At 44.0% G+C, this 16,020-nt stretch overlaps 1 protein-coding gene across 3 annotated transcripts in view; it reads left to right on the plus strand.

Moving 5' to 3' along the window:
* Positions 1–781: 781 nt before the first annotated feature.
* Positions 782–16,020, plus strand: part of MOCS3 (molybdenum cofactor synthesis 3) — a 158,116-nt gene continuing 142,877 nt past the window's right edge. For all 3 annotated transcript variants that reach the window (XM_030198069.1, XM_030198070.1, XM_030198071.1), the window contains exons 1-2: positions 782–865; positions 13,187–13,287. In XM_030198069.1, the coding sequence (XP_030053929.1) occupies positions 13,213–13,287 (75 nt within the window). In that variant the 5' untranslated portion in view covers positions 782–865; positions 13,187–13,212. The remainder of the gene's footprint in view (positions 866–13,186; positions 13,288–16,020) is intronic.

Genomic DNA, 16,020 nt, shown 5'->3' on the forward strand with positions numbered 1-16,020 from the left:
ATTGATTTATAGTTCGTTAGTTGTGTTTAAAAAAAAAAAAAAGACATATAAAACCACTTGTCCCTGAAAATGCCTCTAAACAGAATAATCCATTTGTGTATCTAAAATGTAAACAAACATCTACAAAACAGATGAAGTGAAGATGTGATTCCATGCGCCCCAATAGAAGGAGAGTTTAATTTTATTTCCATTTAATTTCAATATATTTCATCTTAATAACAACCAGCTGCCCAGGGCAGATTACAATAACAGTTAAGATAAACCCATCAGGAAACAGGCTATCCACACTGAAATTTGGCTATCTGTATTGTATAGAACAATGTAGAAACATGAGCATAAATGCAGAGTTTAACACTACTGTTTCTACCAGCTACAATAATTTTTAAGCTGCTTTAGTGATATTCAGTTTTTATTTCCTGATATGTATATCTACATATGGGAAGCTTTCAAATAAATTTAAAAAGCTGTCAAATAACAAAAAAAAAATCTTTTGTTCCCCACCTTTTAAGGCACTGCCAATCCAACTTTTGACTTTTTACAGATAGACTACGCATATGAAGTCCGTTATTTCTAATAATCTTTTCCTCCTTGGTTTTACCTTTTTCTTCCATTTGCAGTAAAATCTTCGAAGTTCGGCCCTGCAGCCGCGGCAATGATAGTAAAACACTGCCGGCGCTTGTACCAACCCTACACCGGGCCTTCTCAGAGGCTCTGCTCTGCCGGTCCCGCCCCCTTCTGACGCTTCCTGTTTGGGACGGGTGATGATGACGAAATCAGAAGAAAGGCCCAGTGCAAGCGAAGGTAGCTTGCAGCCGGGGCTGCAGAGTCAAACTTCCAAAGATTTTACTGAAAGTGTAAGAAAAAGGTAAAACCGGGTGGGAAGAGCGAGCCGATGGGGGTGGGAGGGAGAGTGATACTGGACAACTGTGCGTGCAGGTGGGCGGTTGGGGACAGAAATACCCAAATCTAACCTTAGCAATGCCGGACCAGTACGTGCGGTGCGGGAAAGTAGGCAGACCAGGCAGAAATGCAAATTATGGGCCGGGCAAGGGTGACGTTAAGGGGTGGGGCGTTAGTTGACTTTGTAAGTGCCGGTGCCCTGAACCACAGTCTCACCATCACCACCTGTGGTCCATAGGCTGAATCTATTCCACTATGGAACTTTGGAAGGCTAAGTGCTTTGAAAATATGCCTCATTGTCGCCTCAAAGTGTTGATCATTGAAAGACTTCACTTTTGTCTATTTGTATTTCTCTGAGCGATGTTATTATTAGTGAATTTGTGTTATCATCTTTCTGGTCCACGATGTTGGTCCCTTTCCTGTTTCTTTTGTAGTTTCCAATTTTTTTTTAAGCGTCCTGAGACCGATTTTAAAAAGAAACCTAATCTTCTAAATTGAGGTGCCTAGGTTTTTGCACTAGTTTTAGTCAAACATAAGAACCAAATTCATCATAATTGAGGAGATTAAAAGTTATGCATCTCAAGACAATCATTCAATTATGTGTAGCCAATTTTTAGAGAACTTCATTGGTTACCAGTGAAAGTTTGGGTGGATTTTAAAGTGGCTTGTTTAGTTTGTAAGATCTTCACAGTAGGTAATTATCCACTTTTTTCATAGTCTCTTAATAATTAACCCTGCTAGTAGATTGACAGTTCTTTCTGCTTCTCTTTTAAGACCGTTTTTCATCTATCAAAAATGTGCAATATAAAAGTATACATGATAGTTCTTTTGCTTTTCAATCTTGTTAGATCTGGAATATTTTTCTTGTCTTTATTCGCACAATTCCAAATTATTTAAAGTTTAGGAAAGCTTTGAAGCCCTATTTGTTTGATAAGTATTAAAAATGTTTTTATTAATTTAATATCTTTTTGTAAACAGCTTTGATTCCTTGGTTGATTTAAATGGTATATAAGCAACAGAATGGGAAGGAATTTGCTTAGATTTATGAGCCTAGTTTAGGTGCCTAGTGCTGAAAATCAGTGCTACCTTCCTATAATTTTTCACTGCCCTATAGCTCTCTTGTTGCCATCCACTTTCTAGGCTGCTAAATTTAGAAGTTTGCCAAATGTCACTACTGTGTCCAAGCAAATTCACATTTCACATTTATTTGATATAATGCAACAAAAAAATAGTTGAGATTTCTATAGCAATTTATATTAAAGGAGAATGACTTAGAGGCTCAGTTTTAAAAATGATGTTAAAATTAGGGCTGTGGTTCAATTAAATTTTTTAATCATGATTAATCATGTGGTTGATGTTGGGGCATAGTCAGCTGTTCCTGGGGGGGCATAGGGATGGTCTGAAGAAATCCTCTGCCAAAACGTTCTCCTTGTGCTTACTCAGCAGTGAAGAAATCAGTGGGGTGCCTCCAGCTACTGCTGTTTGGCACTCCCCAAGCATTCTCGGCTCATGTACGAACTGAGTATGTTTGGGGAGTGCAAGTGTGGGTGGCTGAAGGCACTCCACTGCCTTCCTTGCTCCTGAGGAAGGGGATGACTTAGGCCGTGGATTTCTTCAGCTGGCGAGGCTTCAGCTACCCCACCAGCAATTGAGCAGGTACTGTACCTTTGGAGAGGGCTTCAACCATTCTTTCTTTCATGTGCCCTCTGTGCCTTCACTCATTCTCTCATGTACCTTCACCCATTCTCTCTCTCTCTCATGAGAGAGAGAGAACGAACATGTGAAGGCAAGGGGGGGCACATGAGAGAGAGACAGAATGGGTGAAGGTACAAGAGAGCATATGAGAGAGAGAGAGAATGGGTGAAGGTACATGTGCCCCCCCTTGCCTTCACATTCATTCTCTCTCTCATGTGCCCCCCTTGCCTTCACATTCATTCTCTCTCTCATGTGCCCCCCTTGCTTTCACATATTCATTCTCTCTCTCTCATGTGCCCCCTTTTGCCTTCACATATTCATTCTCTCTCTCTCTACTACTACTACTACTTAACATTTCTAGAGCGCTGCTAGGGTTGCGCAGCGCTGTACAATTTAACAAAGAGAGACAGTCCCTGCTCAAAGAACTTACAATCTAATAGACAAGTGAACGGTCGGTCCGATAGGGGCAGTCAAATTGGGGCAGTCTGGATTCACTGAACGGTAAGGGTTAGGTGCCGAACGCAGCATTGAAGAGGTGGGCTTTAAGCAAAGACTTGAAGACGGGCAGGGAGGGGGCTTGGCGTAAGGGTTCAGGAAGGTTGTTCCAAGCATAGGGTGAGGCGAGGCAGAATGAGCGGAGCCTGGAGTTGGCGGTGGTGGAGAAGGGTACTGAGAGGAGGGATTTATCCTGTGAACGGAGGTTACGGGCGGGAACGTAAGGGGAGATGAGGGTAGAAAGATAGTGAGGGGCAGCAGATTGAGTGCATTTGTAGGTAAGAAGGAGAAGCTTAAATTGAATGCGGTATCTGATCGGAAGCCAGTGAAGTGACCTGAGGAGAGGGGTGATATGAGTATATCGGTTCTGGCGGAATATGAGACGTGCAGCAGAGTTCTGAACAGACTGAAGGGGGGGATAGATGGCTAAGTGGGAGGCCGGTGAGGAGTAAGTTGCAGTAGTCCAGGCGAGAGGTAATGAGAGCATGGACGAGAGTTCGGGTGGTGTGTTCAGAGAGGAAAGGGCGAATTTTGCTGATGTTAAAGAGGAAGAAGCGACAGGTCTTGGCTATCTGCTGGATATGCGCAGAGAAGGAGAGAGAGGAGTCAAAGATGACTCCGAAGTTGCGGGCAGATGAGACGGGGAGGATGAGGGTGTTATCAACTGAGATAGAAAGTGGAGGAAGAGGAGAAGTGGGTTTTGGTGGAAAGACGATAAGCTCGGTCTTGGACATGTTCAGTTTCAGGTGGCGGTTGGACATCCAGGCAGCAATGTCGGATAAGCAGGCCGATACCTTTGCCTGGGTCTCCGCGGTGATGTCTGGTGTGGAGAGATACAGTTGGGTGTCATCAGCATAGAGATGATACTGGAAACCATGAGATGAGATCAGGGAGCCCAGGGAAGAGGTGTAGATTGAGAAGAGAAGGGGTCCAAGGACCGATCCCTGGGGAACACCAACAGATAAGGGGATGGGGGTGGAGGAAGATCCATGAGAGTGAACTTTGAAGGTGCGGTGGGAGAGATAGGAGGAGAACCAGGAGAGGACAGAGCCCTGGAACCCAAATGAGGACAGTGTGGCAAGAAGTAAGTCATGATTGACAGTGTCAAAAGCGGCGGATAGATCCAGGAGGATGAGGATGGAGTAGTGGCCTCTGGATTTGGCAAGGAACAGGTCATTACAGACTTTAGAGAGTGCTGTTTCTGTCGAGTGAAGAGGGCGAAAACCGGATTGAAGCGGATCGAGGATGGCATGAGAGGAGAGAAAATCAAGGCAGCGGCTGTGGACTGCGCGCTCAAGTGTCTTGGAGAGGAAGGGTAGGAGGGAGATGGGGCGGTAGTTGGAGGGACAGGTAGGGTCTAGTGATGGTTTTTTGAGGAGTGGCGTGACTACAGCATGCTTGAAGGTGTCGGGGACAGTTGCAGTGGAGAGAGCGAGGTTGAGGATATGACAGATGGAGGGGGTGATAGTAGGAGAGATGGTGTTAAGTAAGTTGGTGGGGATGGGATCAGAGGAACAAGTGGTGCATTTTGAGGAGGAAAGAAGGCGGGCGGTTTCCTCCTCGGAGATATCAGGAAAGGAGGAGAAGGAGGTCTGGGTTGGTTGGTTGAGGGAGAAGGTTGAAGGGTGAAGAGGAGGAGGTGGCTTGGTAGTGAACTCAAGGTTGATCTTTTGCACCTTGTCGCGGAAGTAGTCAGCCAGTGATTGAGGAGAGAATGAGAGGGTGGGGGGTGGGAGCGGAGGGCACTTTGAGGAGGGAGTTAAGGGTGGCAAAGAGACCCCATGTTCCCCCATGCTTTCACCCATTCTCTCTCTCTCTCATGTTCCCCCATGCCTTCACCCATTCTCTCTCTCTCTCTCATGTGCACCCCCCTGTGCCTTCACCCGTTCTCTCTTTCTCTCATGTGCCCCCCTGTGCCTTCACCCGTTCTCTCTCTCTCTCATGTGCTTCCCTGTGCCTTCACCCATTCTCTCTCTCTCATTTGCCCCCCCGTGCCTTCACCCGTTCTCTCTCTCTCTCGTGTGCCCCCCCCGTACCTTCACCCGTTCTGTCTCTCATGTTGCCTTCCCTGCTGCACCGTCACCCATTTTCTCTGTCTCTCATGTACCCCCTGCACCTTCGCCCGTTCTCTCTATGTGCCCCCCTGCACCATCGCCCATTCTCTCTTGCGCTGTTATGTTCCCCCCCCCCCCCGCTGCGCCGTCACCCATTCTCTCTCGCACTCTCATGTTCCTCCCTCGTCCTGTCACCCATTCTGTCTCTCGCTCTCATGTGCCCCCCCCCCATGCCTTCATCATTCTCTCATGTGCTCCCCATGCTGTCACTCATTTTCTCTCTCGCTCCCATGTGCCCCCCTGTGCCTTCACCCTTTCTCTCTCTATCATGTGCCCCATGGTGACTGTGTCTGTCTCTCTCTCACTTGTGCCCCACGGTGACTCTCCTCCTGCGTTCTCCTTCATTTCCCTTCTGCCACCTTCGTTCTCTCTCAATTCTTGGACTGCCAGCAGCTCTCTCCTCCCGGTTTACCTTATTTGCAGTAAGTCTTTGCCCTGCAGCGGCTGTGTATTGAAATGCTGCCTGGGCCTTTCCTTCTGATCTGGTGTCCCTTTCTGAAAAAAGTTTCCATCAGAAGGGGGCAGGATGGGTCAGAAGGAAAGGCCCATTGCAGGCTGAGGCATCATTTCAATACGCTGCAGGGCGAAGATTTACTTCAAATAACAACAAGGTGAACCAGGAGGGGAGAGGAGAGTTGCTGGCGGTCCAGAAGGAGAGGAAAAGGGAGAGTGGGAGGACAGTTAATCATTAACTGTGATTAAGTTTTTTTAATCCTGCTTAATGAACGTGCAACCATAGTTAAAATAGATCTGTTGCCATATTTATAACAGCTTTCAGCTTGGACCGCTGCCCTTCCACTTCTATGCCTACTCATGACATCTTTTCACTTATTCTAACCCCTTATGTTTCTTAGATAATTGTAATTGTATTTTGTGTTTAGGCCTTATTTTCCCTCTATTTTAAGGCCTAAACACAAAATACAATTACAATTATCTAAGAAACATAAGGGGTTAGAATAAGTGAAAAGATGTCATGAGTAGGCATAGAAGTGGAAGGGCAGCGGTCCAAGCTGAAAGCTGTTATAAATATGGCAACAGATCTTTAGACAGGGAAAGTATTCAAAAACGAGCAAAACAGGAAGCCTATATGGTTCTTCAATCAAGTGGCTGAAAAAATAAGGACAAAAGTGGCTGCGTTCAAGAAATACTGAAGAACAGATCAAGAGGATCACGAAAATAATTACCAGATTAAACTCAAAGAACCGAAGAGGGAAGTGCAGCTAGCGAAAGCATAGGTGGAAGAAAAAATGGCTAAAGATGTAAAAAGAGGTGACAACCTTTTTCAGATATTTTGGGGAAAGGAGAAAAGCTAGGAATGGACTTGTAAGATTGAAAGATGCTGAGAACAGCTATGTAGAGAGTGATGAGGATAAAATGAATGTGCTAAAACAAACCTTGTCCTGGAGGCACCCCAGCCAGTCAGGTTTTCAGGATACCAACAATGAATATTCATGAGAGATATTTGCATGCACTGCATCCACTTCATGCAGATCTATCTCATGAATATTCATTGTGCATATCCTGAAATCCTGACTGGCTGGGGTGCATCCAGGACCAGGTTTGGGAACCACTGTGCTAAACAAATACTTTTCTTCAGTTTTCATGGAAGAAAATCCTGGAGGACTGCAGTCTGCTGCCGAGGGTATATCTGGGAATGGAATGGATATTGTACTGTTCACAGCACAAAACATTTCTAAACAACTTGAAAATCTGAGAGTGGACAAAGCTATGGGGCTAGATAGGCTATATCACAAGATACTGAGGGAGCTCAAAGAAATCCTTCCGGGATTTCTTAAGGATTTGTTTAATAGATCTGTAGAGACAGAGAGGTTCTATGGGATTTGAGACAAGCTGATGTGGTTCCTCTTCACAAAAGTGGGGATAGGGAAGAAGTGGGAAACTACAGGCTGGTAAGCCTCACGTCGGTGGTGGGAAAAATAATGGAGTCGCTGCTGAAGGAAAAGAGAGTTTGCATGATCCAAGGCAACATGGGTTTACCAAAGAAAAATCCTGCCAAAAAAATCTGATTGATTTCTTTGACTGTGTAACCAAAGAAATGGATACTTGGATTTCAGCAAAGCCTTTGATACAGTTCTTCACAGAACAATCTTGAATAAGCTGAGAGGGCTGACCTTAGGACCCAAAGTAGTGAACTGGATTGAAAACTGGTTGACCAACAGGTGACAGAAGGTGGTGTTAAATGGAAAAGAAGATGCATAGGGTCAGTACTGGGGCTGATTCTGTTTAATATATTTGTAAGTACTATCTTCTTTAAATCCTAACAGTCAACTGAGCAAATAGTGTGTATTGAAACAGAGGAAAAGCCTCAACAGACTCCTACTTTCTGGCTATACAGCTCTTTTAGTTAAAGGAGTTCTCACTGTCATCATAGGCACAAAAACCTCCGTTCTTATCAATTCTTTAATCCAAAAAACATCTTAAGTAATCAACACTTATCTCTGTGTTTGAACCGTCTTCAAACTGCCATCGCAGAGTCTCCTTCCCATGGCCGACATTGGCCAAGGTTTTGGTACTTCTCTCCCGATCTGCTTCAGGGTCCGTGGTAATGACAATTCTCAATGGGCGATTTTCTCTGCAGTCTGGTCTCCACTAAAAGAGCTGTATAGCCAGAAAGTAGGAGTCTGTTGAGGCTTTTCCTCCGTTTCAATACACACTATTTGCTCAGTTGACTGTTAGGATTTAAAGAAGATAGTACTTGGGTAGTGGGATCCTAGCTGGAATCCAAATGAAGACAGGGTATCAAGAAGTAGGCTGTGATCAACAGTGTCAAAAGCAGCAGTTAGATCAAGAAGGATGAAGATCCAACATAGTAGCACAACGACTGCAATAATGTTGATACCAACGTTGTAACCTAAACATGGAAACATAGCAAAGCACTTAAAAAAAGAAAAAGAGTGGAGTTTTTTTTGAGCCACATGATGGTGTACCGGGTCCATGCCTTATAGTTTGTTGTTTCAGGCTGGCTAAGTGGTGTTATGGAGGCTTTCTTTCTCCACTTTTTTAAGTGCTTGGCTGTGTTTGCCTCTTTAGGTTACAGTGTTGGTATCAACAGTACTGCAGTCTTTGTGCTGCTATGTTGGATCTTCAGATTAAATTTTAATTGCCAGACCTTTGACCATTCTTCTAGTTTTTAGAAATCTCTTTACATGGTTTCTACTCCCTCTGGGGTATCCACTCTATTGGCTTTGTGTCTACTCTTTGTGTCATACGAAAAAAAAGCTAATTTTCTTTCTAACACTTCAGCAATGTGTTTAGATAATGCAGTCACCATGCCAGCACTATCCATTCTTTTTACCCACAATTTTTGCAGGATTGTGCTACTATTTTATCAAGACACGTAGGTGACTATCAGGCTCAGTTTCGAAAGAGATGGACGTCCATCTTTTGACATAAATCAAAACATGGACATCCATCTCCCAGAGACGTCCAAATCGGTATAATCAAAACCCGATTTCGGACGTCTCCAACTGCAGTCCATCGCAAGGACATCCAAATTTCAAGGGGGCGTGCCAGAGGTGTGGTGAAGGCGGGACTTGAGTGTCTTTGAGCCATAATCTAAAAAAGCAGGGACGTCCTAAAGTAAAACTTGGATGTTTTCACACGGACGTGTTTTTTTTTTTACGAATAAGGCAAATGACCAGATGACCACCGGAGGGAATTGGGGATGACCTCCCGTTACTCCCCCAGTGGCCACTAACCCCCTCCCACCCTCAAAAAACATCTTTAAAAATAGTTTGTGGCAGCCTCTATGCCAGCCTCAGATGTCATACTCAGGTCCATCACAGCAGTATGCAGGTCCCTGGAGTAGTTCTAGTGGGTGCAGTGCACTTCAGACAGGCAGACCCAGGCCCATACCCCCCCTACCTGTTACATTTGTGGAGGAAACAGCGAGCCCTCCAAAACTCACCACAAACCCACTGTACCTATATCTAGGTGCCCCCCTTCACCCGTAAGGGCTTTGGTAGTGCTGTACAATTGGGGGTAGTGGGGTTGGGGGGCTCAGGGAGCTATGTACCTGGGAGCAATTTATGAAGTCACTGCAGTGCCCCCTAAGGTGCCCAGTTGGTGTCCTGGCATGTCAGGGGGACCAGTGAACTACAATTTCTGGCTCCTCCCACATCAAAATGGCTTGCATTTGGACATTTTTTACATGGGCGTGTTTGGTTTCGAAAATCGCCGAAAATCAAAGACGTCTATCTCTAAGGACGTCCAAATCCAAGGACGTCCTTGGTATTTTCGAAACGAAAGATGGACGTCCATCTTTTTTTCAAAATACTGTTTTCCCTGCCCCTGGATTTGGACGTTTTACAAAGACGTCCAAATCCCAACTTGGACGTTTCTTTCGAAAATGCCCCTCTATGGGGCTCATTTTCAAAAGAGAAGAACGTTTAAAAAATGGCATAAAGCAGCATTTGGATGTTTTGCTTGCCAAAACATTCAGATCACTATTTTCAAACCTGTTTTCCAGACGTTTATCTGTGCAGTTTGTCTGCAGTGCGTCCATATCACAAGAGGGCCTGTTAGGGGCAGGATTAGGGCGTTCCTAAGACTTGGATGTTTTTTCTGCCATAATGGAACAAAACAGAAATATCTAGGACTAAAACTGAGATGTTCTGAGCTAGACCTGTTTTAATAACGATTAAGTCACAAAAAAGTGCCCTAAATTAAATGACCAGATGACCACTGAAGGAATAAAGGAATGCCCTCCTTATTCCCCCAGTGGTCAGTGACCCCTCCTCCCACCTCCAAAGATTTGAAAGAAACAGTACATACCAGCCTGTATGACAGCTTCAGATGTTATGGCCAGTCCTATTAGAGCAGCAAACAGGTCTCCGGAGTAGCCTAGTGGTCGGTACACTGAGCCCTCCAAAACTCACCAAAAACCCACTGTACCCACATATAGGTGACACTTGCAGGCAAAGGGTATTGCAGTGGTGTACAGTTGGGGTTAGTGGGGTTTTGGTAGGTTTTGGAGGGCTCACTCTACAATATAAGGGAGCAACGGTGAGATGTGTACCTGAGAGCTTTTAGGTGAAGTCTACTGCAGTGCCCCCTAGGCTACCCCTCTGCTCTGCTGGGATGTCTTTGTGGCCAGACTACTAAAAATGCTGGCTTCTCCTACATCCCAATTGCTTACTTGGATGTTGTTGGGTTTTTTGTTTTTTTTTTTTTTGGGGGGGGGGGGGTCCAAAAATGGACCAAAAAGATAAATGCAGTGCACAAAAACATCTACCAAGTAGCCATTTTCAAAAAAGAAAGATAAGACATTTTGCTGTTTCGAAAATGGCTTTATTCACCACTAGCATTGTGGATATTTTGAAAAATGTGCAAAGTCAGATTTAGATGTCATATCAATAGAAATCAAACAAAATAAAACATGGAAAATAAAACAAGATGATACCTTTTTTATTGGACATAACTTAATACATTTCTTGATTAGCTTTCGAAGGTTGCCCTTCTTCCTCAGATCGGAAATAAGCAAATGTGCTAGCTGACAGTATATATAAGTGAAGCATCCAAGCCTTTTATTGACAGTCTAACAGGGTGGGTGGGAGGTATGCATGGGGACGTCAAAGCATTCAATTGATAGTCTAACAGGATGGGTGTGGGTAGTTGAGGGGAGGGTGATAAACAGATAAATACAACTTTATGGTTTATAATTAGCTAGAAAACCCAGATCCTTGTTAAGTCCTGTCTGTGGGTGTCAAAATAGTCAATCATTCTGACTTCAAAGGTCTTACGTTCCTGTATTGTTTTAAAGTTACCTTTCAGGATTCTCACTGTGAAATCACTGGTACAGTGTCCTGGTCCTGTAAAGTGCTGACCAACAGGGGTGGGAGCCCTACTGGCACCAGTATTGTTCATGTGATGTCTATGTAAATTGAATCTTGTCTTAAGCATCTGGCCTGTTTCTCCAATATAGCATCCTTACAGGACCAGGACACTGTACCAGTGCTTTCACAGTGAGAATCCTGAAAGGTAACTTTAAAACAATACAGGAACGTAAGACCTTTGAAGTCAGAATGATTGACTATTTTGACACCCAACAGACAGGACTTAACAAGGATCTGGGTTTTCTAGCCCATTATAAACCATAAAGTTGTATTTCTCTGTTTATCACCCTCCCCTCAACTACCCACACCCATCCTGTTAGACTATCAATTGAATGCTTTGATGTCCCCATGCATACCTCCCACCCACCCTGTTAGGCTGTCAATGAAAGGCTTGGATGCTTCACTTATATATACTGTCAGCTAGCACATTTGCTTAATTCCGATCTGACGAAGAAGGGCAACCTTCGAAAGCTAATCAAGAAATGTATTAAGTTATGTCCAATAAAAAAGGTATCATCTTGTTTTATTTTCCATGTTTTATTTTGTTTGATTTCTATTGATTACCTTTAAGAGTGGACTAACACAGCTACCACACCTCTCTACTTAAGATGTCATATCAAAAATGCCCCTCTATGTGCCTTCATAACTGAGGTTACAAGTAGGCACCTTCTTGCCCTTCAGAAAGGTGATTTTTATAAAATTACTCTCATAGGGGGAATTCTGTCAATAGCACTCAAAATATAGGCACTGAAAATAATTGGTGCTAAGTGCTATTCTATAAAGGACACATACCTCTTATAGGATAGCGTGCAGCACTGATTCCCCTACCTAACATCGGGTGCCAGACCTACGCCTGCTGAAACCTAGTATAAATGCTGGTGCCCGAGTTAGGCACTCTTACCCATAAGTACAGTCATAACTTTTTTGGAACACCCAGACACACCCATGCCCCTCCCCTGGTCACGCCTCCTTTTGGGATATTTGCTATGGGGTTAGGCGCCCTGCCTTACAGAATAGCATGCAGCCAGATATGCACACAAATTTTAATGAGTACAAATTGACATCAACTTTTGGTTCTTGGCACGCAATAATCGATGGTTAAGAGCTAGCTAACAAATTAATTTGTGTGCACATCTCGGCAGCGCACCTAAATTTGGGCATCGTATATAGAATATGGGGATTTCATCTTATAGGTAGTTATATCCCCTGTTCCATCCTCTGTCCTTTTGGAAAGTGCTATGATTCATAAAGTTATTAATGCTATAGAATGCTGAATGTATGTGTAAATTAAAATTAAACACAGAGAAGACAATTTTTTATTTAACAACTTCCCAGGTATTAATGAGTCTAGTATTCAAAAAGAGTATACATTTTTTTTCTACTATAAAAAGTTTGGGTATACTGCTTGGATTCTACTCTTTAATTGCAACCACAAGTCACTATGGTGCTGCATCTGCAAATATTTTGAGGAAGAACAGTTTTGTCTAAATGTGCAGGCTTTGCTGCTAAGTCTCTTGGACTACTGTTAATGTTATATAATTGAGTTGTCTACTTCACTTGATTAAAAAAAATACAAACAATTCAGAATACTGCTTTATGTTTGATTTAGTCATTCAACAAGTCAGATAGTATTTCATGGTTTTTACATTAGAACTCACTGGCTTCCTATGCCAGCAAGAATTCTGTTTACATTTTTTTTGTTTGAACATTTTGTTTGTTATATTGTTTATTTGATTCTTTATGTTGTGTATATATTTATGTTGTGTATATATGACTCTTTGAAGTACCTTAACAGTTGGTGTAGGTTCCAAATGGTTTGTGTTTAACTCTATGCAAACTATCCTTTCCACATACACACTCAAGTAACTAACTCATAGGCAAACGATCTGTCTGTCTTGAATAGATAGTCAGCTTTGTGGAGCATGGACTTTCTCTTGTATTCTTTGTTCTGCACTTGGTACAGCTAGAAGTGCTATGAAAGTGATAAGTAGTGTTCATAGTACCGTCAATGAAAAGATTGGCTATGGTAGCAAAACACAAGCAAGTAATTATTTCTTCTGTCTTAGTATTTACTAGCGTTGGCCCCCTTGCTGATGACTCTAAAATGTGGTGACTTTTTTTCCCCAGTGCTGCCTGCATCCTGTTAAAACAAAATGTTTGCTGCAGTAGATACGAAACACCAGGATCTTCTGATCCAGAATCTGGAAAACATCCTTAACAAAATCAAGGTCAGATTCAAACACTGTGCCTGCCTAAAAACAATCACTGTCATTTTCTTTCTCAAACCTTTATGCTTATGGTTTAGTTGTTTGGATTTTTCTTTAATTCTCGGGGAAATGGCTTAAGAGCTGATGATCCTTGGTAAAAGAACCTAGGCAGCAAATGGCAATTATCTTTATTGTGATTAATGTAAATTATTAATAAGAAGGCCTCACTGACAATAATGGGTCTTCTGTTAAATAACCCACCGTAAAATGTATTAAATACACAGAGTGACATTTTTAAAATAACATCCAAGTTTTCTTTTTTGTCCTGTACGTTCCTTCCCAGTCCATTAACACTGAAAGATGGACTAATTTTGGGCCCATCCTAGTCCTGCCTAAAACACACCCACAACACACCCCTTGCTATTTGGACAAACTGTAATGTAAAGCATCCAAATTCTGCCTTTCAAAAATTGCAATTGGACATTTTCGGCAGATGGGGTTTTTTTGGCCATTTTCAGATGTCAATCTGCTTCGAAAAGGAGTTCCAAAATGTTCAATAATACTTTAAAGCAACACAAAAAAAAGCACAAATGGGCCTTCAGGAGTGGAACAGTTAAGAGTCCTTTAATAAATAGACCCGACACGGGCTGTCTTTTGGCGTTTCTACGCCTGCTTCAGCAGGGCCGGTCTTAAGGCGAGGTGACCGAGGCGGCCGCATAGGGCCTCGCGCTCAGGGGGGCCCCGCGTGGCGCGCCTCAGGTCGCCCCGCCCCGACCGCCCGAGCTCCACTCTCCCTGGGGAGGGGGTTCTCGGATGGGAGAAGGGGACGGGTGGGGAGGAGACTGGGGTTCTTGGATGGGAGAAGGGGACTGAGATGGGGAGGGGGTTCCTGGATGGTTGAAGGGGATGGGTGGGGAGGGGACTGGGGTTCTTGGATGGGAGAAGGGGACTGGGTCTGAGAAGGGGCAATATGGGAAAATGGGGGCTATGCCTGGGGCTGGTAGGAAAATGGGGCATGTGTGGGTCAGGTGGGAGAATGGTTCTGAAAAGGGGGGCCCTAATACAAGGCATGTGGATGAAGGGGGCTGGAACTGGGGGCTGAAAAGGAGGTTAGGTGGGATAAGGGGGCTGGAACTGGGGGCTAAAAAGGAGGTTAGGTGGGATAAGGGGGCTAGTACTGGGACTGGAGGCTGAAAAGGGGACAGGGAGAAGTGGCTGGGGGGCTGAAGCTCGGGACTGGTGGGAGAAAAGGGCTGGGGCTGAAATGGAGGACTAGTGGGATAGTGGGGCTGGAACTGGGGGCTGAAAAAAGGTGCGGAGAGAGGGGCAGATCCTGGATGGGGGAGCAAGAGGGAGGGCAAACCCTGGATGGATGGGAGAGGGAGGGCAAATGGTAGATTGAAGGGGCAGAGAGAAAGGGCAGACAGTGGATGGAAGAGATAGAAAGGGCAGACAGTGAATGGATGGGGGAGAGAGAGAGGGCAGACAGGGGCAGATGGTGGATGGAAGGGGCAGAGATAGAGGGCAGATGTGGATGGAAGGGGCAGGAAGAGAGGGCAGACATTGGATGGAGGGGACAGCAGAGAGGGCAGACACTGGATGGCAGAGAGAGACCGAAGACAGATGCTGGATGGAAGGAAGACAGTGAAAAGAAGACGAGGAAAGCAGAAACCAGAGACAACAAACTGTAAACAAAATATATATTTACATTTTTTGCTTTAGGATAAAGTAGTATTGTAGATGTGTTAATAAATGTTTAATAGAACATATAAACAAGGTAATCTTTTTATTGGACTAATTTTAATACATTTTGGCTAAATTTCGGAGAACAAAACCCCCTTCCTCAGGTCAGGATAGGATACTGTAACAGTACTATACTGTATTGACCTGAGGAAGGATGTTTTGGCCTCTGAAAACTAAATGTATTAGTTCAATAAAATGGTATTTTATTTTCTATATTTGTTTTATTTCTATTTGTTAATTTGTAAAGTGGTGATTGGTATTTGTTAGTTTTTTTCAAATTTACATCTGCTGTCTTTATATTTTGCACAGTACTAGAGGACATTTTCTATTTCTGTAGTGTTGCATTGTATGCAGAGTCTGGCATCTTGGGGTTTCATTTTATTTTTTGTCTAAATAGAAAGTTTATGATTACTTATTCTATAGTGGATTAGGGTGTATCTGTGTTTGTGAAAAAGACATGGCTTTCAGTTGGCATTGACTGTGCAGGATCGACAAGCCCTGGAGCTGGGGGCCTTGGAGCTCGGAGGGAGGGGTGGCGGGCCCTGGAGCTAGGGTGGGGGCGGAGTTAGGGTGGGGGCAGGGCTAGGGTGGGGCCCCATCAAATTGGTCTGCATAGGACCCCGCACTTGCTAAGACCAGCCCTTTGCTTCAGGGGTCTGACAAAAGACATAAGTACATAAGTAATGCCACACTGGGAAAAGGCCAAGGGTCAATCGAGCCCAGCATCCTGTCCATGACAGTGGCCAATCCAGGCCAAGGGCACCTGGCAAGCTTCCCAAACGTACAAACATTCTATACATGTTATTCCTGGAATTGTGAATTTTTCCCAAGTCCATTTAGTAGCGATTTAGGGACTTGTCCTTCAGGAAACCGTCTAACCCCTTTTTAAACTGTGCTAAGCTAACCGCCTTCACCACGTTTTCCGGCAACGAATTCCAGAGTTTAATTACGTGTTGGGTGAAAAAAATTTTTCTCTGTTTTGTTTTACATTTACTACACTGTAGTTTCATC

Source organism: Microcaecilia unicolor, chromosome 3 (genome assembly GCF_901765095.1).
Source record: "Microcaecilia unicolor chromosome 3, aMicUni1.1, whole genome shotgun sequence".
Taxonomy (NCBI): Eukaryota; Metazoa; Chordata; class Amphibia; order Gymnophiona; family Siphonopidae; genus Microcaecilia; species Microcaecilia unicolor.